The 23,286-nt window shown below is 42.0% G+C and overlaps 1 protein-coding gene across 3 annotated transcripts in view; it reads right to left on the bottom strand.

Moving 5' to 3' along the window:
• LOC131119916 (LIM domain-binding protein 3) overlaps positions 1–23,225 on the bottom strand; it is a 31,843-nt gene extending 8,618 nt beyond the window's left edge. For all 3 annotated transcript variants that reach the window (XM_078793865.1, XM_058064786.2, XM_078793866.1), the window contains exons 1-5: positions 23,094–23,225; positions 19,819–20,028; positions 9,907–10,058; positions 4,494–4,563; positions 4,081–4,238 (exon numbers count right to left, since the gene is read on the bottom strand). In XM_078793865.1, coding sequence (XP_078649991.1) covers positions 4,081–4,238; positions 4,494–4,563; positions 9,907–10,058; positions 19,819–19,914 — 476 coding nt within the window. In that variant the 5' untranslated portion in view covers positions 19,915–20,028; positions 23,094–23,225. The remainder of the gene's footprint in view (positions 1–4,080; positions 4,239–4,493; positions 4,564–9,906; positions 10,059–19,818; positions 20,029–23,093) is intronic.
• Positions 23,226–23,286: the final 61 nt, after the last annotated feature.

Here is a 23,286-nt window from a genome sequence, read left to right as displayed (position 1 = left end):
CTGAGCTAACGAAGCTCAAAAAGCGAACTAATAAGTGACGTTGCCTTTGCTACTGGCCTGAAGCATCGGGATCGAGGATGTGCTAGCTAGTCACGAGTTAGAGCGGTCTCGATTATGTCCCATGACGTGCATTCTTAGCTACCTCTTTTAGCTGTTTTTATATCTTTAGAACACACAGAAAAAGAGAAAGACGTGTGAATGATTTTTAGTTGATTGATGGGACCGCCGTGGACCCCCTGTAAGTTGTTAGCACGTTGAGCCAAACGGCTCCTATATCCTTTGATTTGGGAACAAGTTTGGACACCCCTGCTCAAAGTCAAAATGTACTGCTGATCCACCACGAAGAGGAGAAAGAGGAGTAAGAGAGGAGTAAGAAGGAGGAAGGTGGGGGAGGCGGCGCTCTCACCCAGCTTCATGGCCCTTGGTCATGGTCTGTCCCGCGATGGCGTCCATGATGGCGTCCTGCGAGTACATGCTGATGGGCGTGTTGTACTGGGCGTGGATGATGGTGGCCTTGCCTCCCGGGCCCTTCACCTCAATGTGCTTGTGGGTGGAGACGGACGTGTCCTTCATCACGCTGGCGTTGAAGCTGGCGCTGTTGGCGCCGTGATGGGGGAGGAGGTTAGGAGGGATGTGTTAAAAGACAAAATCTTTGAGTGGAGTCATGCTGGGTGTGGTCTAACATGTGGGCGTGGCCAGCTGGGATACAATAAGTACATGTGGGCACGTCCCTTTAAGAGATTATTGGGCACCAGCTTGTCATCACCGGTATGCGGGAATCAGCAGCAAAGATCAACACGCCGCCGCTAATCAAACGTCAAAGTGTGACCTTCGCTGTCACTCCAAACGTAGGACACGTCAACGTCAAAGAAAGGACGCAAGCAGAGACAATCAACACAAGCAGCCGTCGCAGCCGTCAGTCACGCATCAACACAAACCCACGCAACAATCCCCGAAGCTTTAGAGATGCAGGTCATCTCTCATGGGAATCGAGCCTAAAATCAATTAATCACACCATACATGGAAATGAAAGTTGATGATCATGCAAGCGTGTCTGTGTCTGTCTCCGTACGTCGGTTTCAGCACCTTCTGACGTACAGAGTGAGCCCTCTTGTCCGTTTCTCGGATGGAGGGTGGAGGCGGGGCTGCTAGCATACACACAGAGTGTAGCCTCAGCAGGAGCGATGCAAGGTTAACGTAGTATAACAATATGAATGGATTCAAATATGTATATATTATGTAATATATATATATATATTTATTTATTCATTGTGTCTTTCTTCAAAGTAACAATGTCGTTAATCATTTATTTTTTAAATAAATAAATATATAGAGAAAAAAAACACATTTCTATATAACTCTATTGCATATAATACAATAAAAAAAAATATTACTATAAAATAATAATAATATAAAAAATTAAAACATTAAACCCTTTTAATTAAAATGTTTTTAATTAAAATACTAAATATAGTAAAATAGTTATCTTAGATTCAACTTAACATTAAATACAAATTAAATAACTTTAAAATTAATATTATACTTAATATTATTAATTATGTAATAATATTATTATTAATGTTATTATTATTATATTATTAATATATTAATATTATATGAATGAATGAATGTTAAAAACTTAATATAAAATACAAAATAAGTTTTATTATACATATTAAATATAACTTTTTGGAATGTGGGAGGAAGGATAATAATAATAATAACAATAATAATAATAATAATAATTTGTTAAACTAAATATATTTAATTAAAAAATAGTTTAATGAAAATAAAAAACAAAATAAGTTACATTATGAAATTCAATGTTTGAAATATAATGTGATTGTAATTTGTATTAATATGAATGAAGTCCATTTTGGATGCATGTGATTGCATAAGGGACCGCACGGTGATCAAGTGAGGAAATGGGGAAGATCTGGGTTCGATTCCACCCTCTGCCATCTCTGTGTGGAGTTTGCATGTTCTCCCCGTGCATGCGTGGGTTTTCTCCGGGTACTCCGCTTTTCCTCCCACATTCCAAAAACATGCTAGGTTAACTCTGATTGCAGGTTTTACATGAAGGCCACCCAGGATGACCCTGTTGGCCGTGAGTGCGTGTCCTGTGTCGGAGTGCAACATGCTCCCACCCTCTCACCACCGTGCTTCAAATGGGTGTTACCATGACGACGCACACACATATATATATATATATAGTATACACACACCCAAGAATGTCTTTAAAGGACCAAACACACACTTGAGAACGCACTCAGCAGGGCGATACTAACTTGGTAGGCGCGGGGGTGAAAACCTTGTTTGCGTCACGGAGAGAAGACGAAGGCGGCCGGCGAGAAGGAGGAGGATGATAGAGAAAAAGAAGAACATTAGTGGTTGATGGGACTTTGAGTTTGCACGAGGAGGAGCGCTCCAGCGTCAGGAGAAAGGAAGGAGAGGTGGTCTGGCAGAGGGGAGGAGGCGTGGCATCACCAGGATGCCGCCATCCCAGTTGTCACATGACTTTCAAAAGTGTTGTTGTAAAAGCTGTAAAAGGACCACCCGGTGTCGCCCTCTTGTGTCAGCGTGTGTGTAGCGACTCTCTGGGCGGCTAGCCTTCTTATTATTCTGTTAGCACGTTAGCCCTCACAGACAACAACAGCGGCATTCAACAACACGGAGGAGCGCGTAGATCACAGGAAGCGTGAAACTTTGGTATATACATCGGTATACACGAGATGATATACTGGGAAGTATTTCAACCCAGCTGAAAAACAGTATTATTCATTTATTTAGTATTTATTCATTATTTACTTTTGCTGATGTTTTTTCTTTAAATGTTCCAAACATTTAAATTTTCTTCAGAAATTTGCTTCTTGTAATATTAGGATTTTATTTCAGAAATTATTATGTAATTATATAATTTATTATATGTATATATATACTAATATATGTATATATATTATATTTATATTTTTTAATATATTTTTAATATTTCAGACTTTATTGCCATAATATCATACCTTGTTCCCCCAAGCTATTTTTTACAGAAATCACGATAATATTACCACTTTTAAAAAATGTTAAAAACATTTTTTAAGTCAATACTACTAAAATTTGATTATTATATTACAAGTATATTCTTATAAAACTGCAACTTTATTCTCATAAAATCACAGCTGTTTCATATTTCGTATTTATTTTTAATTCCCAACAATTTCAACTATCTTCTTGGACATAATAATAATAATAATAATAATAATAATAATAATATAGTATAATATAATATAATATAATATAATAAAATATAATATAATATAATATAATATAATATAATATAATATAATATAATATAATATAATATAATATAATATAATATAATATAATATAATATAATATAATATAATATAATAGTATTTTTATTATATTCTCCTATTATTCTTGCCCTTTTTTCTCTTGATATTTTGACTTTATGCCCCTAAAATCACAACTGGTTTTTTTTTTCAACTTTCCCCTTCTATGTGTTTTTCTGGTAATTTTGACTTTATCCCGTAATATTTATTCTCATGAGATTAGAACTTTTATTCAACATAATCCCCCCAAATTTCAACTTTATTCATTGTTGTTGTTTTTTTTTTAATATTATCACTTACACTACTAAAATTATTTCTTCTACATTTTTTCCTTGATGACGTAATATTTTGCCTTTATTCTCCTCACATGATAACCTTTCACTTTTTGATTGTCTTGCTAAATTCTAATTTTTAAATGTTCCCCTGGCAAATAAAAAAAACAGCTGAGGGCCACATTTTGGACACCCTTGCTGTAAAGGCAAGCCAGGTCATCATGCGGGGGTCACGGCGTCTCCCTCGCATCGCTCATGTTTTTCCACTTGCTCGCCACTAACCATCTATGACATCACCACCCAGACCTCCAAGCTCTTATTGGAGGATGTTCCACAGAGCCCGTTTCTCCTTCTACACGGGGGGGGGGGTCAAGGACACACGGGTATTGGTTGCGGGGCTGTGACAACGTGGCGGGAGCACGTCAGACGACGCAAAGCGTGCCTCCTGCTTGGCTACGTACCACGGCGGCAGGCCCGCCTGAATGGCCGCCATCTCCCTCAGAGTCTCCTCTGAGTACAGGCCGAGTGGGGAGTTATACTGCTTCCTGCCAGCGGGGCTGACGGCGGCCTCCGCGGGCCCGGAGGAGGAAGCGCCGCAGGCCGGGAGGCGCCCGTTGACCTGCGGCGTTGTGCGTGGGGAGGGGAGGAGACGGGGAGGGGGGGGTCAGCATATGTCAATCAGGGATGAATCATGAAGGTGACTACAACTTTATGTAAACATTATATATTGTATTATATATTATGATTAACGTTCGGATGCTCATGTGACCACTAGATGGCAGCAGCAGGTTGTGTGCATTGAGAAGACAGCCTGCTTCTGGAGGGGGGAGGGAAGAAAAGAATATTTAAGTGTCAAGATCATGGGAGAGCTCACCTGCTGGTGAGGGATCATGGGAATGGCGGCGTCGATTCTCGGTGTCGGCATGACAACAGGACGCTTGGACCTGAAAGGACAAAAGAAGACGTGGGTGTCAGCAACAGCAACAGTATTGCTACCGGATGTGCAATCAATCCCATATTCCGACACACCGCCGACGTTTTAATAGTTTCCCACAGCTTCCGGTCCGTTCGGCGGCGTCGGCGTAACGCAACCTGAAGTCAGGCTTTCAAAATAAACGAAGCACACTAGTGAAATACGACGAACTTGAGGGCATACGGCGTGAAAACCCAGCCCAGATGATTGACATGATGGAGTCTCGTGGGGCGGAAGGGTTGCTGGTTCAAAAATGATGGTGGTGAGATCACAATTTCCCATATTTTCCCTCATTTTCTGGAAATCTGTCAAAATTTTTCTTATGTTTTTTATTTTTCTTTACTTCATTACATCTGTAAAATGATTTTATTGATCCTTGCAGATCAATAAAGTATCTGGCTATTCTCTTTCCCCTTATTTTTGGAAATATTTTCTCTACATTTATCTCTTCATTTAACATGACTTTTTCTGAAAAATTGACCTCATTCTTTAATTATTATTTACCCTTATGTATTTGTTATTATTATTACATTTTATTAGAATTTCCTTCAGGATCAGTGAAGTATTTTATTTTGCCTTATGTTTTTATTTTTAGTTATTTAATTACATAACTTTTAAAATTTTTTATTTGGTTCGGGATCAATAAAGTTACTATCTAGCAATCGATCTTGATTCCCTGTTTTTCTCCTATATTTTCTAAAAGCCACCAACATTTTTTTAGGATTATTTTCCCTCATTAGTTGTTTTCATTGTATTTTTCTATTTGTTTTTTTTAGTCTATTTTATTTATTTTAATTTGATTCTAATTAATTAATTTTATTTTAATTTTATTTAATTGTATTTTATTTTTTTAGATTTTTTTTTATTTCTATCTTTCTAGATCTAGTATTTTTTTCTATTTGCACTTTTTTTTCCATTATTTTGTAATAATTATTTTCTTTTGCTTATTTCCTGATTTGTTTACAATAAAGTATGTATGTATGTGCCCTGATGTTGCTAGGTAAGTTAGCAATAGTATGTATATATCGATCTTGATTCCCTGTTTTTCTCCTATATTTTCTAAAAGCCACCGACATTTTTTTTAGGATTATTTTCCCTCATTAGTTGTTTTAATTGTATTTTTCTATTTGTTTTGTATTCTATTTTATTTATTTTAATTAAATTTAATTGTAATTAATTAATTTTATTTTATTTTAGTTGTATTTAAGTGTATTTAAGTGTATTTAATTGTATTTTATTTTTTAAATATTTTTTTAAATTTCTATCTTTCTGGATCTAGTATTTTTTTCTATTTTCACTTTTTTCCATGATTTTGTAATAATTATTTTCTTTTGCTTATTTCCTGATTTGTTTACAATTTGAATTGGAATAAAGTATGTATGTATGTGCCCTGATGTTGCTAGGTAAGTTAGCAATAGTGTCAGAGGAGCGGATGAGCGCCGTGTGGCAGACGACATGGCAACGCTCAATAGAATCAGAAATCAAACCCGCTGACCGTGACGGGTACACGTGGATGCTGAGCACCACTAGACAACGGAGGTCAAACATCGGCAACCTTTGCCGCCTCTGACTTCCACATTGAACACGCCACACTTCTCATCGGGGGGGAGGAGAAAATACATTGTCTTCCTCAGCGCATCGTCTTATCTTCATCACCTGGAGCGTTTGCGGTTATGAGACGGCGCTCTGAGCTCAGAGCGCCAACATTCATTTCCCTCGCTCAAACTTATCAGATCTCATCTGTCAAACGCCTTCAGGCGAGCGGGAGGCGGCTTCCACGTCAGCGCTGCTGCTGCCATCTTAAATAAATCTTTTAAATAAATGCAATGGAGTGTCTTTTACGTTAGAGCAGGGGGGCATTTTTTTTATTGACCTTCCGGATATTGAATAAAATGAATAACGTTAGCTTCATTGGTGACTCCAAAGGCCCATAGGTATGAATTTGAGTGTGAATGGTTGTTTGTCAGCATACACCCGTGACCCTAGTGAGCATAATCGGTATAGAAAACGGATGAAAAATGAATACATCATTAACTAGAAAAGCATTCACACAGCGCAGACCTCGCCGAGCGCCATATTGTCATTTACACCATCAATATTACTCTTACATTCATCGGATCCATGTATTTACATTACTTGATCATGGAAACATACCACAGAAGGGTTTGAATTACTTAAACAATGCAAACATTAGCATTGTGTGCTGCTATGCTAACACCTAGCATAACAGTGCTTAGCGTTTGTATATGTTTGAAAATGTTAGTATAATTATGTTAGCACTCTGACATGCTACCGTTAGCATGATAATGTTGAGTGTCTGCTTAAGCAAGCAAACATTAGCATGCTAACACCTAGCATAATAGTGTCTACTTGTGAGAATGTCTCAAAATGCTACTGTTGTTGTTAACATGCTTACACCAAGTGTTTATGTGTTTACCCATGAAAATGCTAGTATGCTAACATTGCTTGCATGCTGATGTTAGCATGCTAACACCTAGCATAATAGTGTCTACCTGTGAGAATGTCTCAAGAAAGTCTGTGTCTATGTCAAAATGCTATGTTGTTGTTAACATGCTAACACCAAGTGTTTATGTGTTTACCCATGAAAATGCTAGTATGCTAACATTGCTCGCATGCTGATGTTAGCATGCTAACACCTAGCATAATAGTGTCTACCTGTGAGAATGTCTCAAAATGCTACTGTTGTTGTTAACATGCTAACACCAAGTGTTTATGTGTTTACCCATGAAAATGCTAGTATGCTAACATTGCTCGCATGCTGATGTTAGCATGCTAACACCTAGCATAATAGTGTCTACCTGTGAGAATGTCTCAAAATGCTACTGTTGTTGTTAACATGATAACACCAAGTGTTTATGTGTTTACCCATGAAAATACTAGCATGCTAACATTGCTCACATGCTGATGTTAGCATACTAACACCTAGCATAATATCCCAGCCGTCTTCGGGCAAGAGGCGAGGTACACCCTGGACTGGTGGCCAGCCAATCACAGGGCACATATAGACAAACAACCATTCACACTCACATTCATACCTATGGACAATTTGGAGTCGCTAATTAACCTAGCATGTTTTTGGAATGTGGGAGGAAACCGGAGTACCCGGAAAAAACTCACGCATGCACGGGGAGAACATGCAAACTCCACACAGAGATGGCTGCGGGTGGGATTGAACCTGGGTCTCCTAGCTGTGAGGTCTGCGCGCTAACCACTCGACCACCGTGCAGCCGACAGCATAGCTTGCATAAACTGTATTTTGCGTACATTGACCTACATTGAATGGCTTCATTGTACAAAAGGTATCTTCAACGTAACTGTATGCGGCTTTCAGTGGCAAAAAAGTTTGGACATCCCTGCTTTAGAGGACGTTACATGATTAAAAATGACTGTGTCAGTCCCCCAAGCGCCCCCCCCCCCCCACCACACCATCAACCAATGCGTCTTCAAGCAGAAGCAGCTTCAAGAACGTGGTGACCTGACTGTCACTCCTTTCCTCCCCTGAGTTGTCAGGAGGACATCAGGGACAGAAACAGCCAGCTAACCTTCACTTGTACCTCCGCAGATTCAATATCTGCAGGTCATGTGACACATCTTTTCCCCCTGGGCGGCTCGGCTTGGTGAGCGCATGGGGACGTCCGGACGCGAGTCAACAATATCTTCATATCTGCTCAGAATCTTTGAGGAACATATTATTATTATTATTATTATTATCCCATGCGTTATTACTTTTGTCTGCCTCTACGACCCTGAAAGCCCACGTTCCCGAAGAGGAAGACAAAGACAATAAAGGAACGGAATTAGAGCGTCTTGTTCACAGAGAAAGAAGACACTTGTGAGAACATGACAGGAGCATAAATAAATGTCCTCATGGGATGAGAAGGAAAAAAATGACTGATTGTGTTTTGATTGGCTGGCCAGGCGTTGCCCATCATGTACTGACTATGTAAAAGCGCAAATCCAGCAACATGCTTTAGTTCAGCGGTGAGCAAACTATGGCCCCGGGGCCCCATGCGGCCCGCTAAGCGTTTGAATCCGGCCCCCCTAAGGCCCCCTAACTTGTCACCCTAAGAGCTCAGTCATTCAGGGGGGGCTCAGAGTAGAGCTGCTTCTCCTTCACATTGAGAGGAGTCAGTTGAGATGGAGCTGGGCTGGAGAAGGTGGCCGGGGACCGGGAAGTCTGGGCTTCCCTACTGAGACAGCTGCCCCCGCGACCCGGACCCCGGATAAGCGGAGAAAAATGGATGGATGGATATTTTGTTATGTAATGGGGTCTGATGTTTAAAGTGCTCTTGAAAAAACAATTTTGTTAACTGAATGCGGCCCGGCTGAGTAGTTAGCGCGCAGACCTCACAGCTAGGAGACCCAAGTTCAATTCCACAGTCGGCCATCTCTGTGTGGAGTTTGCATGTTCTCCCCGTGCATGTGTGGGTTTTTTTCCGGGTACTACGGTTTCTTCCCACATATATGTGCCCTGTGATTGGCTGTGATTGAGAAAGAAGGAAGAAAGAAAGAAAGAAAGAAAGAAAGGAAGGGAAGAAGGAAGGAAGGAAGGTTTGAAGGAAGGTTTGAAGGAAGGTTTGAAGGAAGGAAGGAAGGTTTGAACGAAGGAAGTAGGTTTTGAAGGAAGGAAGGAAGGTTTGATGGAAGGAAGGAAGGAAGGAGGGAGGGAGGGAGGGAAGGAGGGAAGGAAGGAAGGAAGAAAGAAAGAAAGAAAGAAAGAAAGAAAGAAAAAGAAAAAGAAAGAAAGAAAGAAAGGAAGAAAGAAAGAAAGGAAGGAAGGGAGGAAGGGAGGAAGGGAGGAAGGTTTGAAGGAAGGAAGGAAGGGAGGAAGGGACGAAGGAAGGAAAGAAGGTTTGAAGGAATGTTTGAAGGAAGGTTTGAAGGAAGGTTTGAAGGAAGGAAGGAAGGTTTGAAGGAAGGTTTGAAGGAAGGAAGGAAGGAAGGAAGGAGGGAGGCAGGGAGGGAAGGTTTGAAGGAAGGAAGTAAGGTTTGAAAGAGGGAAGGAAGGTTTGAAGGAAGGAAGGAAGGAAGGAAGGAAGGAAGGAAGGAAGGGAGGAAGGGACAAAGGAAGGAAGGAAGGTTTGAAGGAAGGTTTGAAGGAAGGTTTGAAGGAAGGAAGGAACGTTTGAAGGAAGGAAGGAAGGAAGGAAGGAGGGAGGGAGGGAGGGAGGGAAGGAGGGAAGCAGGGAAAGAATGAAAGAAAGAAAGAAAGAAAGAAAGAAAGAAAGAAAGAAAGAGACCAAGTGTAAGTACACAAGTGCACCAACCGTGTCAGCCATCTTTGAGCACTTACTTCGACATGGTGAGCGCCAGGTTGTAGTTGGCCATCTTGATCTTGTTCTGGGCTTCCAAGTGCGTCATACCCTCTGTGCTGACACCGTCGATGGCCACGATGACGTCGCCCTGGACCAGGTTGGCATGCGCCGCCTTGCTGCCCGGCGTGATCTGAACAAAGCAGCACACGTAACAACTTTAACACAAAATGTTCTCCCATCTCCCAAGCGGAAGTCATTGTCCACCGGTTCGGCTGGACCTCCACATAGTGGTGGGAGGGGACTCAAAAGTGGGTGGGTCGCAGGACAGAAAGTCCATTCAGATATACTTATAATAATATTGACAGTTACTATGGTACCCATTATGTAATTGGATGGTCATATCACCTCGTACTTTGGTACGTGACAAAAAAACCTTAAACTATATTAGGAAAGCAGGAAGTGAACAAATGTAACAGTTACTGATTGTAAAAGTACCAGATGGAGGGGTAGGATTTAATAAGCTTTGCTTCTTCCTACTCCTTTTGGACATGTGGAACTGTGAACTGATTATGGGATGCATTCAATTGTAATCTGATGCATGTTCAAATGAAATAAACCCATTACCATAATACTTTTATTATGGCTTTATTATTATTATTATAAATCTCATGTCTGACTTCCAATGAAATACCCGAATTTGTGATATTTAATTTCAATATATGCGATATTTGTATGCATGCAGTTATCATGTTCTTCCTCATTTTCCTTGTCAAAATTCCTGAAAGTTTTTCCACTTCTCTGACCTATAAATGTAGTTAGAATGTTGTATTATTGTGTTAGGACAGTTTTTTTTCTAACACTGTGACATCACAGTGAGCCTGACTTCTTTATATGGGCGTGCCCGGGTACAAGCTGTACAAGCTGAGTGCTACCAATCACAGCAGAAGAGTGCGCGTGCCTGGAGGCGGGCCATGTGTGCAAATGAAAACTGTGGAAATCCAAAGAAATACGACTTGAATAGGCGCAGATTCTGGAAGATCTGGAAAGTTGATTGTGTAAAAATGGTTGTGTGGTAATATTGAAAATGTTTCTTATGGGACAAATTGAGTTGGTTTCGTATGATTTGGTTGATGATGGACCCTATGGACCATATTAATAATGAAAACCGAGGTACCACATGACCTCAGTGACACATGTTTATTAACACGCTAATGTAGTCACAGCTATATCATTTTGAGTGTATTTCTATTCTGAATTGCGTTTGCTTTTCATGAATAGGAGCCATCACCTTACTATGACTGGGCCACAGGGGAGGTTTCCCGAATTTGCATAACCATCGTCCTGGTGTGAGCACGCCCTCAACAGTAGAATAAAAACTAGTGAAGTCATGTGATGGTGGGCTCATCAGGGGGAGTCACTGTGGCGCGGCCCTCAGAAGCCCACACAGCTGTCGACACACACACACCGCTAACCCCTGTTGCTCTTTTTACCCCCCAAAAATCCCTTTGTCATCACTCCTGCATCACGCTTCTATTTGCGGCCGCTGCTCTGACCCCCGACCTTTCCACCTGGAGGAGTGTGTTTCGGAAGGCGCACGAGGGGGAACGACACGCTTTTTAAAGCTGGAAAATCACTTTAACCAGTCAAGACGGTGACAACGCTTGTCTGTGCAGGGAAACACAAGACGTGTGCGGAACACACACACACACACACACACACGGGGGTATCGGTTAAACTGTGCTCTGACACCCGGCAACAGTTCTGATCTGGCTCTTGACTGGCTGACATTTGTAGTGAATTTAATGTGAGTGAAATGATGCCGCACACTGGTGGACCGGGTCTCTGCTGGTCTAACTGATCCGGATCCGGTTGGACTGAGCTAAAACTGGTTTCCACTCAACCAGGGATCTTTTAAGTTGTCATAAGTTGTGGAGGTTTAAAAAAAAAAACAGATGGGTACAGTAATCCTTCCCTTTGGGACCGCAAACACAGCGGTACACTTACAATGACTGGAGTTCCACAAGGTTCTGTGCTAAAACCACGAAGAGTTTCCATATAGTGCATAAAAAGACACATTGCAGCAATCCCTCGCCACCGCTTCATATTTCGAGGCTTCACTTCCGCTTCAAAAATATATCTGTTAATAAACTCTTGTTGTTTTGTCAATGAATAAGGCCTGTTATCAGTCAAAAATATGCATATTAAAGTTAATTTGCATATATTTTTTGCCTAGATTAAGCATTTAAGGTATAAAAATGACTGCATGAACAAAAATACATATATAAGGCATTTAGAAGATGCATTCAAAGACATTTTGATAATATAGCATTGTACACTAGTCACTAGGTGCCAGTAATTTTATCAAAAAAACAAAAACAAAACATGCTAGGTTAATTCATTCATTCATTTTCTACCGCTTTTTCCTCACGGGGGTTGCGGGGTTGCTGGAGCCTATCCCAGCTGTCTTTGGGCGAGAGGCGGGGTACACCCTGGCCTGGTGGCCAGCCAATCACAGGGCACATATATAGACAAACAACCATTCACACTCACATTCATACCTATGGACAATTTGGAGTCGCTAATTAACCTAGCATGTTTTTGGAATGTGGGAGGAAACCGGAGTACCCGGAGAAAACCCACGCATGCACGGGGAGAACATGCAAACTCCACACAGAGATGGCCGAGGGTGGGGAAAGACAAAATAAGAAGCCAAAAAGTTACCACTTCCACACAAAATAAGAGGAGAACTCATTCATTTTCTACTGCTTATCCTCACGAGGGTCGCGGGGGGTGCTGGAGCCTATCCCAGCTGTCTTCGGGCGAGAGGCGGGGTACACCCTGGACTGGTGGCCAGCCAATCACAGTGCACATATAGACAAACAACCATTCACACTCACATTCATACCTATGAACAATTTGGAGTGGCCAATTAACCTAGCATGTTTTTGGAATGTGGGAGGAAACCGGAGTACCCGGAGAAAACCCACGCATGAGATGGCCGAGGGTGGAATTGAACCCTGGAATTGAACCCTGGTCTCCTAGCTGTGAGGTCTGCGTGCTAACCACTCGTCCGCCGTGCTGCCCTGCTAGGTTAATTGGCCACTCCAAATTGTCCATAGGTATGAATGTGAGTGTGAATGGTTGTTTGTCTATATGTGCTCTGTGATTGGCTGACTCCCCCAAAAAGTGCCCTTTTCCTTTAAACCCAGCTTGAGTGAAAGTTTTTGATGGTTTAGCAAAAGCTCAGACAATCCTGAGTTGTTTCATGGTCAGGTCCTGTCGACTTAAAAATATCAAGGTAGAGGTTAACGCAGCCATCTTAAAGTAACTCCAGTGACCCTGCAGGCTCGTAACAGTAGACGCTAAGAGAAGGAGGCCACTGATAAGACGTGTGTGTGTGTTGGCTGACCTTCAGCAGCTAAAAACAGCCGTGCGCCTGTCAACAGTTGCAGTGTGAGAGAGGTTTTGCGCAGAGGAGGACTTACACTCCCATAACTTCAGGTTATGCCTTGAAGGATTCAAGCAGCGGGCGATGTAATGTCCTGTAGCACATCCTGCATGTGCTGCTTTCACTGCTTTTTTAACGTCCATTTAAAGCAGGGGTCTCAAACACGCGGCCCGCGGGCCAAATGTGGCCCACAGGACACTATTTTGAGGCCCCCGCCTTGATATGAAAGTTTAATGCTTTATTGCTGTATGGTATCATGTACACAGAAAAAATTATTACGTGTCATTAATGTTCATGTTAAAGGTTAAATAACTGTTAATAGTTATCCTCCCGGTCTAGTGGTTAGCACGCAGACCTCACAGCTAGGAGACCAGGGTTCAATTCCACCCTCGGCCATGTTCTCCCCGTGCATGCGTGGGTTTTCTCCGGGTACTCCGGTTTCCTCCCACATTCCAAAAACATGCTAGGTTAATTAGCGACTCCAAATTGTCCATAGGTATGAATGTGAGTGTGAATGGTTGTTTGTCTATATGTGCCCTGTGATTGGCTGGCCACCAGTCCAGGGTGTACCCCGCCTCTCGCCCGAAGACAGCTGGGATAGGCTCCAGCACCCCCGCGACCCTCGTGAGGAAAAAGCGGTAGAAAATGAATGAATGCATGAGTTATCCTCCCTATCCGTGTGGAAGTGGTAAGTTTTTGGCTATTTAAGTATAAAGGAAATAACTTGAAGGCTACCGTTTAGGTCGCTAGCTCTCTAGTTTGCGAGTTAGCATGTGTCTAAAGACCCTGCAGTTGCGCAATATGTTGTAAATAAAAAGAGTATAAATGTGACTATAGTCGTGTTTTGTCATGTCTACAGGGCTCTAATAATGCTTTGTTCATTTCATTCATTCATTCATTTTCTACCGCTTTTTCCTCACGAGGGTCGCGGGGGTGCTGGAGCCTATCCCAGCTGCCGCCCAGCTGGCGAGAGGCGGGGTACACCCTGGACTGGTCGCTTTGTTAATTTTAATCTGAAAAAAATAATTTGTCTACCCACCAACTATATGTGGTTTCTTAAGTTTTTATTATTTGCCGTTTTATTATTAGTAGTATATTTATTTATTACTGATTGATTAATTTTCTTTATTCTTGATTTGTTTATTTATTTTTCATCTTATTTTGTGCAGAAAAATAAGAATAAAGATATTTGAGAACAGTGGAATGTTTTATCAGAGCTTTTATTGTAGAAAATTGGAACCAAAGCACTGAAAAAGTTTGTATATTTTTCTGTTTTTAATAAATGCGTTTTTTTTTTTTTTTTGAAAACCTGATGCGGCCCAGCCTTGCCCAGACCCTAGCTCCAGTGGCCCCCAGGTAAATTGAGTTTGAGACCCCTGGTTTTAAAGTCATATTGCCATTTTTGGCTTCCAAAAACACAAGTGAACTCATCGGAACGGGACGCGATGAAATATAAATATGGTAAAAAAAAAAAGAGTTGCTCAGCTTTTGTTTCATGCAGAGCTCATGAAAAGATGACTGAGATGTCAGGACCAGGGTGCAGCTCCCCACATTCTAAGGGCGGCGGGAGGCGGGGGTGGCTTTCCGAGCCAATGAGAGTCTAGCTTTTGGAGCAAAGCAGCTGAGAGATTTGGACTGGGGAGTCAGTTGGAGCCATTTATCCCAGTGATACTAACATGGATTTAAATACCACATTACTCTTACATAAAGATAAAAATACTTTTACATACAGAGGAACCTTGGTTTCCGTCATTAATTTATGTCTAAAATATCACACACAATACATATTTATGGACAAAAATGCCAGCATGTACTGCATTGGATGCTTTCTTTGGGCACTCCGTTCTGCAGAACAATATGGTCAAAATTTAGCAAAAATATTTGACAAATCATACAAAACCTGTGGTGTAAAAAAAAACGAGATTGAACTCTGCAGTCGTCAAACGTTTACCATGGTTAATTGATTCCAGACCCGAGACGATACAGGATTCATGGTTAATAAATGGAATATTTTCATACTCAGAGCACAAAAAACCTGTTTTCTGCAATTTTTAAACTTTTTAAAAAATTAAAAAAAACTTTTTAAAATATTTTTTCATTTTAATAATAATAATAATAATATTTTTTGTATTTTTAAAAATTTTTCTAAATTTTTCAAAGACATAATTAGAGATCTGTAGACATAAATAACACCCCTATAGTCACATTTACACTCCTATTTTTTATTGTTTACAACACATTGCTCTCGGCTCTTATGCTGCAGGGGCTCAAGACGGACACAGGCTTGCAAGCTAGCGAGTTAACCAGTTCGCTTCAAATTGATTTCTTAAACTTACCACTTCCACACAGGATGGGAGGACAACTTTTTTTTCACTCATGACTTCATTTAATGTCATAATGATTTGTGTCATTACTGCTGCCTGGTAACCACAGTACTACATATCATTTGTATTTCCATATAATTGGATTAATAATAGACATACATATACCACAAAACCGCCATCTTTTATTCATGAATCACTGAAAAACCATGATATAAAGAGGGAGTGATAATCAAACCGTGATATTGTGAGGGACGACTGTACTGACGATAAAGCGACTCTAAAAAGAAGACCAGATGACGAGAGGCTGGAAATATTCGGAACACGTCTGGGAATGACGGGGTCCCCGATGCTGAAACTGGATCCAGATGACTGAGTCACCCTCATCAAGTTGTGTTACAGAACTTCAGCAGACATGAAACACCCCCGCCCCCGAACCCACCCCCGCCCCACCAGACATGCTTTCAAGGTGAAGACGCAAGATAACTTCTGCTCTTCAGTGATAAAATATATATTTTTAAACATTATTTAGTTTATATTTCTGATCTGGTTCAGACAGACCAAACAAGAAACTTTGTCCACAACTTTGTCGCTAAAGTCCGCTCTAAATATAGTTTTTCCAAAAAGCAACAAATCTAGAGACTTTTTCTGGTCTTACCGGATAGTTTCGGAGACTAATATGTGACCACATACAGTATTGCTCTTTATTTCTTGTATTTTTTAGGTATTTTGTACTATATATATCAGTATATTGACAGTTAATATGGTACCCATTATGTCATTGGATGGTCATATCATCTTGTACTTCAGTACGTGACAAAAAAATTAAATTAAATAAAAAAAAATTTAAAAAACTATATTAGGAAAGCAGGAAGTGAACAAATGTAACAGTTACTGATTGTAAAAGTACCAGATGGAGGGGTAGGATTTAATCAGCTTTGCTTCTTCCTACTCCTTTTGGACATGCGGAACTGTGAACTGATTATGTGATGCATTCAATTGTAATCTGATGCATGTTCAAATGAAATTAAACCATTAGCATTACCATTAGCATTACCAAATAAGAGCTTCTTATGATAATTTTCCCTTCCATGGCGATGGCTTTCCTTTTCGTTGGCGCACTGACCTAACAAAGCTCAAAAAGCGAACTAATAAGTGATGTTGCCTTTGCTACTGGCCTCCCCAATACAGCCACAAATAGATGGCAGTCCTGCATCCAGATGTTATTTATTGAAAACAATCACAATGATAACTGCTGAGCTGCTGTACTTCTACGTAACACAACCACATGCCACTACAAGCACCAACAATAGAGATGGTAATAATAATAGCGGTAATAATAATAGCGGTAATAATAATAGCGGTAATAATAATAGCGCCCTCCAGTGTAGCTTATTACATGTTGAGTAGAACTTGTTAGAGGCTAATCTTCATCCATGTCAAATCATTCTGTCTGGTCTGCAGGATAATCCTGCTGTGGCCGAAGCTGAGGAAACAATACACCACTGGCCCCCGGGCGGAGGGGATGATGGGAAGTTGGCATCCATCACTCATCACCTTTATTGTGGCCTCATGTCGGAAGGACCAGGCCAACAAAGCTGGACTATGAACTGAGCATTAATACTTGCAGTACACAGTACAGTACAAAGTGGTGTCCATATGATGAATGTGTAACGTGGTGACATGTGAAGACCCATGCAAGCAGCTGGGACTTCCAAGATGGCGGTGTGAGTGATGATGTCACGGTTGCTACAGCTAAAGCTGGGATCCACGCTTTCATCGGCAGCTGTCGCCCCTCGTCATCTTCACAATCCTACTCTGACACACTTTCAGCTCGTCAACTTGATTCTCATCTTCCCATCATGCAGCTTTTCGCTGCCGTGTCATGACGGGTCAAAGGTCACATATGACAGGCCTCCCCCCCAAAAAAAACAAAGCACTCTTCTCCTCATCTGTCTCGTCCGCCTCAAACATCACTACACCTGTATAGACAACACTTTTACTCCAACTGTAGATACCCATCCATCCATCCATCCATCCATCCATCCATCCATCCATCCATCCGCTTATCCAAGACCTGTAGATACAACACCTGTATATACAACACCTTTACTCCACCTGTAGATACAACACCTGTATATACAACACCTTTACTCCACCTGTAGATACAAGACCTGTATATACAACACCTTTACTCCACCTGTAGATACAACACCTGTATATACAACGCCTTTACTCCACCTGTAGATACTACACCTGTATATACAACACCTTTACTCCACCTGTAGATACAACACCTGTATATACAACACCTTTACTCCACCTGTAGATACAACACCTGTATATACAACACCTTTACTCCACCTGTAGATACAACACCTGTATATACAACACCTTTACTCCACCTGTAGATACAACACCTGTATATACAACACCTTTACTCCACCTGTAGATACAACACCTGTATATACAACACCTTTACTCCACCTGTAGATACAACACCTGTATATACAACACCTTTACTCCACCTGTAGATACTACACCTGTATATACAACACCTTTACTCCACCTGTAGATACAACACCTGTATATACAACACCTTTACTCCACCTGTAGATACAACACCTGTATATACAACACCTTTACTCCACCTGTAGATACAACACCTGTATATACACAACACCTTTACTCCACCTGTACATACAACACCTGTATATACAACACCTTTACTCCACCTGTATATACAACACATTTACTCCACCTGTAGATACAACACTTGTATATACAACACCTTTACTCCACCGTTAGATAGTACAACACCTGTATATACAACACCTTTACTCCCCCTGTAGATACAACACCTTTACTCCCCCTGTATATACAACACCTGTATATACAACACCTTTACTCCCCCTGTAGATACAACACCTGTATATACACAACACCTTTACTCCACCTGTACATACAACACCTGTATATACACGACACCGTTACTCCACCTGTACATACAACACCTGTATATACAAAACCTTTACTCCACCTGTAGATACAACACCTTTACTCCACCTGTAAATACATCTTTACTCCACCGGTAGATACAACACCTGTATATACAACATCTTTACTCCACCTGTAGATACAACACCTTTACTCCACCTGTAGATACAACATCTTTACTCCACCTCTAGATACAACACCTTTACTCCACCTCTAGATAAAACACCTGTATATACAACACCTTTACTCCACCTGCATGTACTACACCTTCATGTGCTCGACTCATACAACACTAGAAACAGTACAGTTGTATCAACTACACCTGTCCAACTGTATATACTCCAACTGCATGTATTCCACATATATGTAGTCCACCTGCACGTATTTCACATGTATATACTCCAACTGCATGTATTTCACCTGTATGTACTGTACCTGTATGCACTCCACTTGTATGTACTCCAATTGCATGTATTCCACCTGTATGTACTCCACCTGCATGTACTCCACCTGCATGTATTCTGCCTGTACGTACTCCATTTGTATGTATTCCACCTGTATGGACTTCACCTGCATGTATTCTACTTGTATGTACTCCGTCTGCCTGTACTCAGCCTGCATGTACTCCACCTGCATGTATTCTACTTGTATGTACTCCACCTGCATGTATTCCACTTGTATGTACTCCACCTGAGCAGACAGCGTGACCCCAGCGAGGACAAGCATCGGATAGAAGGTTTGTCAGATGGACGGAGCATCCTGACACACAGCAGTAGTCTATTCGGAGACGACGTGAAACCGACACCGTTTCCACTTTTAGGTCCCGCGGCTCCACTTTCGCCCCGCCCATAAAAACACTGACAGCTGCCACGCCCCCAGCAGGACCGACTGGGCCCGGTTGAGTTGCCCACTCCCCCACCCCCTGCCCCCAAATAGACTTCACATGCACTTTAGGCCTGAGGACAATGTCCAGTCAAAGAAAGTGAATGAAAGAGGAAGCTCATGCGTTTCCATGTTGGATTGAACATGAAACCCACTTAAGAAGAACTTATGAGAAGATCCCAAGTGAAGGGTGGACATCAACGTTAACTCATTGCTACACACTCCTTTCATTGGGACGCCACACATGAAGAAGCCACCGAGCTCCTCCAAACAGCACAAGAAGAACCTGTTGATCATCTTACCCTGGAGATGGTCAGCGGCATGTTGAAGTCCTTCCCGCCCTGCAGCCGGAACCCCCAAGGTCCGGGCCCGGGCAGTGACACCGTGTACGTGCTCATCCTTGAAGCCCAAGATGTTTTCCTCTGAAGGTGGACCACGGCGTTTGGCTCAGTGATCGACTACAGAACGGCCGCGGTGGCGGGATGCTAGGGAGGGCCGGCGACCGGGAGCCTCTGAGAAGAAGATACAAACACAGAAAAGGTCAGAACCCATCCCAAAAGACAGACCTGCAGAACCTGAAGTGATGCCAGAAAACAGATGAAGACAAAAAGGCGAGAGGAACACGAGGAGGACTTGCCTGCTCGGACGAGCTAAGAGTGAAAGGCTAAGAATAGCCGCAGATAGCGGGGTGGCATTGTGGGGGGGTCGGGAGGAAGGGGGGGTGACAAAAAAAAGAGGGGGGGGTGGACTTATATGGCATGAAAGGAGACACCCGGTATGGCGCTCGCTCGCCGTGATTCACCAACGCTAATATAGACCCACATGAACCCCCCCCCCAACCAGGGTGTCCCTCTGACCCAGTGAGGGGCGTGGCCCGGATACGTCTCATTATCTCAGAGGTGATCAAACACAGAAAGCAGAAAGGTCACATGGCCCATTGGAGAGAGGTCAACAGTTTGATTCCCTCACTGAATCACGCCGCTGTCAGGGCGGCTCCAATAAATACAGATCTCGCGCGACATATTTCCGAGCGCAACTTTGGCGGAATGTCATCACTAAACACTAATCCGCCCCCCTCACCAACTAAACATGTCAAACAGCGGCCTAAAACACCAGGGAGTTAGCCTAAAAACCTAAATCCCCTCTCTTACAGAGCGTGAATGGGCGCTAGCCGTGCTAGCTTACTCCAGCGGAGCATACTAGCGTGTGTTTACATCGTGTTGTGTTTTACCGCTTGTTAACATAAGCAAGTTTTTTACGATGCTCGTTGATGTTGCACAGGTACTTTTATTCTTGCGCCCAGCTCGTCTGTAACGTTCAAAACAAGAGCGCTGTTTGCCACATCCTGTCTAATTGTGTAAACCAGGGGGTGTCCAAAGTGTGGCCCGGGTGAGCTGGTTTTTTATTGGCCCGTGCCACATTTTAAAAATATAACTATTTTTAAACACTGCGATGGCAAAAATTGAAAACTCTGCAGTAATATAAGGAAAAGAAGTGGACATTTTATGAGAGTACATATAGACAAACAACCATTCACACTCACATTCATACCTATGGACAATTTGGAGTCGCTAATTAACCTAGCATGTTTTTGGAATGTGGGAGGAAACCGGAGTACCCGGAGAAAACCCACGCATGCACGGGGAGAACATGCAAACTCCACACAGAGATGGCAGAAGGGTGGAATTGAACCCTGGTCTCCTAGCTGTGAGGTCTGCGCGCTAACCACTCGACCGCCGTGCTGCCGAGTAACACCATATTATGAGGAAAAAAAATTTTTTAAATTCATTTGTGGCTCTACCTGTTTTTTTTGCAGACCCGCAAAACACATCACATTTTACACATGCTGTAGATAACATGCTAAAATGCTAAAGCTACTTACCATTGAGAAACGTACTAAAGTAACCTCTTTTCTTGAGAAACTTGGTACTGTCCATTCTCTACTTCCGGATCAGATTGGGGATCCGACACATATGGCTGTATTTTAAAAAGATACATTACCGTTTATTATCCTTTATCAACTCCTATAAAGTTAGCTTCGCAGCTAGCTCCACAACACTCGGAGTCCTTTTAACCACTTGGGACTGTGACCAATCACAGCGGAGTGGGCGTGCCCGGAAGAGTGTCATGGGTAGATAAATTAAAACAGACTGTTTTCACAAAATCGAGAAAAAAAAAATACATCTAGAATAGGTGCCGATTCCGGAAGATCTAAATAGCTTTGTGTGCTGGTTACTGTGTATAGCTGCTCTATAGGAGTCCACAGCTCAATACAAAAGGCCCAAAAATGAGCATAGTAGGTCCCCTGAAATAGTTGTTGCTTTTGTGACGTATACACACGTTGTTGGGATCGGGCGTTCGGGTTTATAAAAACTTACAACTACGTCTTCGGTTTTAAGATTTGCCGCGTTCAACATGACGCCACAGATACATTTCAGTAGAAACCCCAACATGGAAGTTAATGCCAAAAATGTGAGCAAACTCTGTCGTGCCATTGTCACGTGATCTGTTAACGAGGGTAAATGTCCCTTCTGGAAAACACTTTGGCCGGCGCGACAACGAGCATTTTAATGGGCTTTTATTTTGGCAGGCGATAACAACAGGTGGTCACGGACACACACACACACACACACACACACATACAAAAAAAAGCTGAGTTGTCAACATGCCTCACAAATCAAAACATGTTCGCTTACCATATTTATTTGCCTTTCTTTTTATTGTGACATTTATATTCTCCGTGCTGGATATTTAAGTCGGCGTCCATGTGTGTGACATGTCACTATCAGCGTCTAAGTTTAGAGACAGGAATGCTCCCACTGTGGTCTGGATGAGCGATATCCCTGGGATGTGAAGGGCCTGCTGGAAGTGAGATATTTCCTAAAAAGATCACATTGCTGCGGATGATGGTATTGTACAATGCGGCATCTTCGCTCTTAAAAGGTCACGCTAGTAAATGACATTAAATATAAAAATAGTTACAAGACTCCATGACACCAATACAATTAGGTCTTTTGCCGCTTCATAGAGTCGCATCACATTTGAAAAGTTCAAACTAAGCACTCAAACTAAGCACTCCGAACAATAAAGTTATAGTAATGTTATATAGTCACACTTAACATTCGCCAGTGACGTGTGTGTTTGTTTAATGTCCCCTGGAAATAAAAGACAAATCTCTTTAAGGCTTAGTTAGGCCTTGGGGGAGGTCTGTTCCCCACTGTGAGAGGCTGATATGGTAATGATGCCGAGCTGCAGTGTAGTCATGTGTGTTCGTTTTACCCTCAGCGCCAGCTGCCATCCCCGCCCACACAGCTCCGCCCAACGAGGTCGCTTCGCGTACAGAATCCAACACTCATGTCGTAAACACAACAAAAAACGTAAGTCAATTCAAAAGTTAATTACACAACAATAACAAGTGACTTGTGCCGGAAATACGTCACTAACACACGCCGAGTGTGTGTGTGTGTGTGCTGAGTCCATGTAAACTACAGCTGGCCGGTGAAGATAATAATGATGAAGCTAAGGGGATTAGGCACCAGAAGGGCAAAAAACAGAACGTTTAAAAGTCTCAAAGTACCTGGAAGTCATCAGCTGCCATTAGTGCAAACGCCAACACCTGTGGGGTACAGGTTGTTAGTGGTCGAACTTCCGGGGTTCCTGCTCGGGTGGTCGCCGGTTTGGCGGGGAAAGGGGCGTGGCCCGATTAGCTGCGGCTCGTGATTAGGGAGCGTTTTTTTTTTTTAAAGAGACAGTAACATACACGTCACACT

This window comes from Doryrhamphus excisus, linkage group LG10 (assembly GCF_037039965.1).
Source record: "Doryrhamphus excisus strain RoL-2023G ecotype Guam linkage group LG10, RoL_Dexc_Guam_v1.1, whole genome shotgun sequence".
Lineage (NCBI taxonomy): Eukaryota > Metazoa > Chordata > Actinopteri > Syngnathiformes > Syngnathidae > Doryrhamphus > Doryrhamphus excisus.
This window is presented reverse-complemented; position numbering and strand designations above follow the sequence as displayed.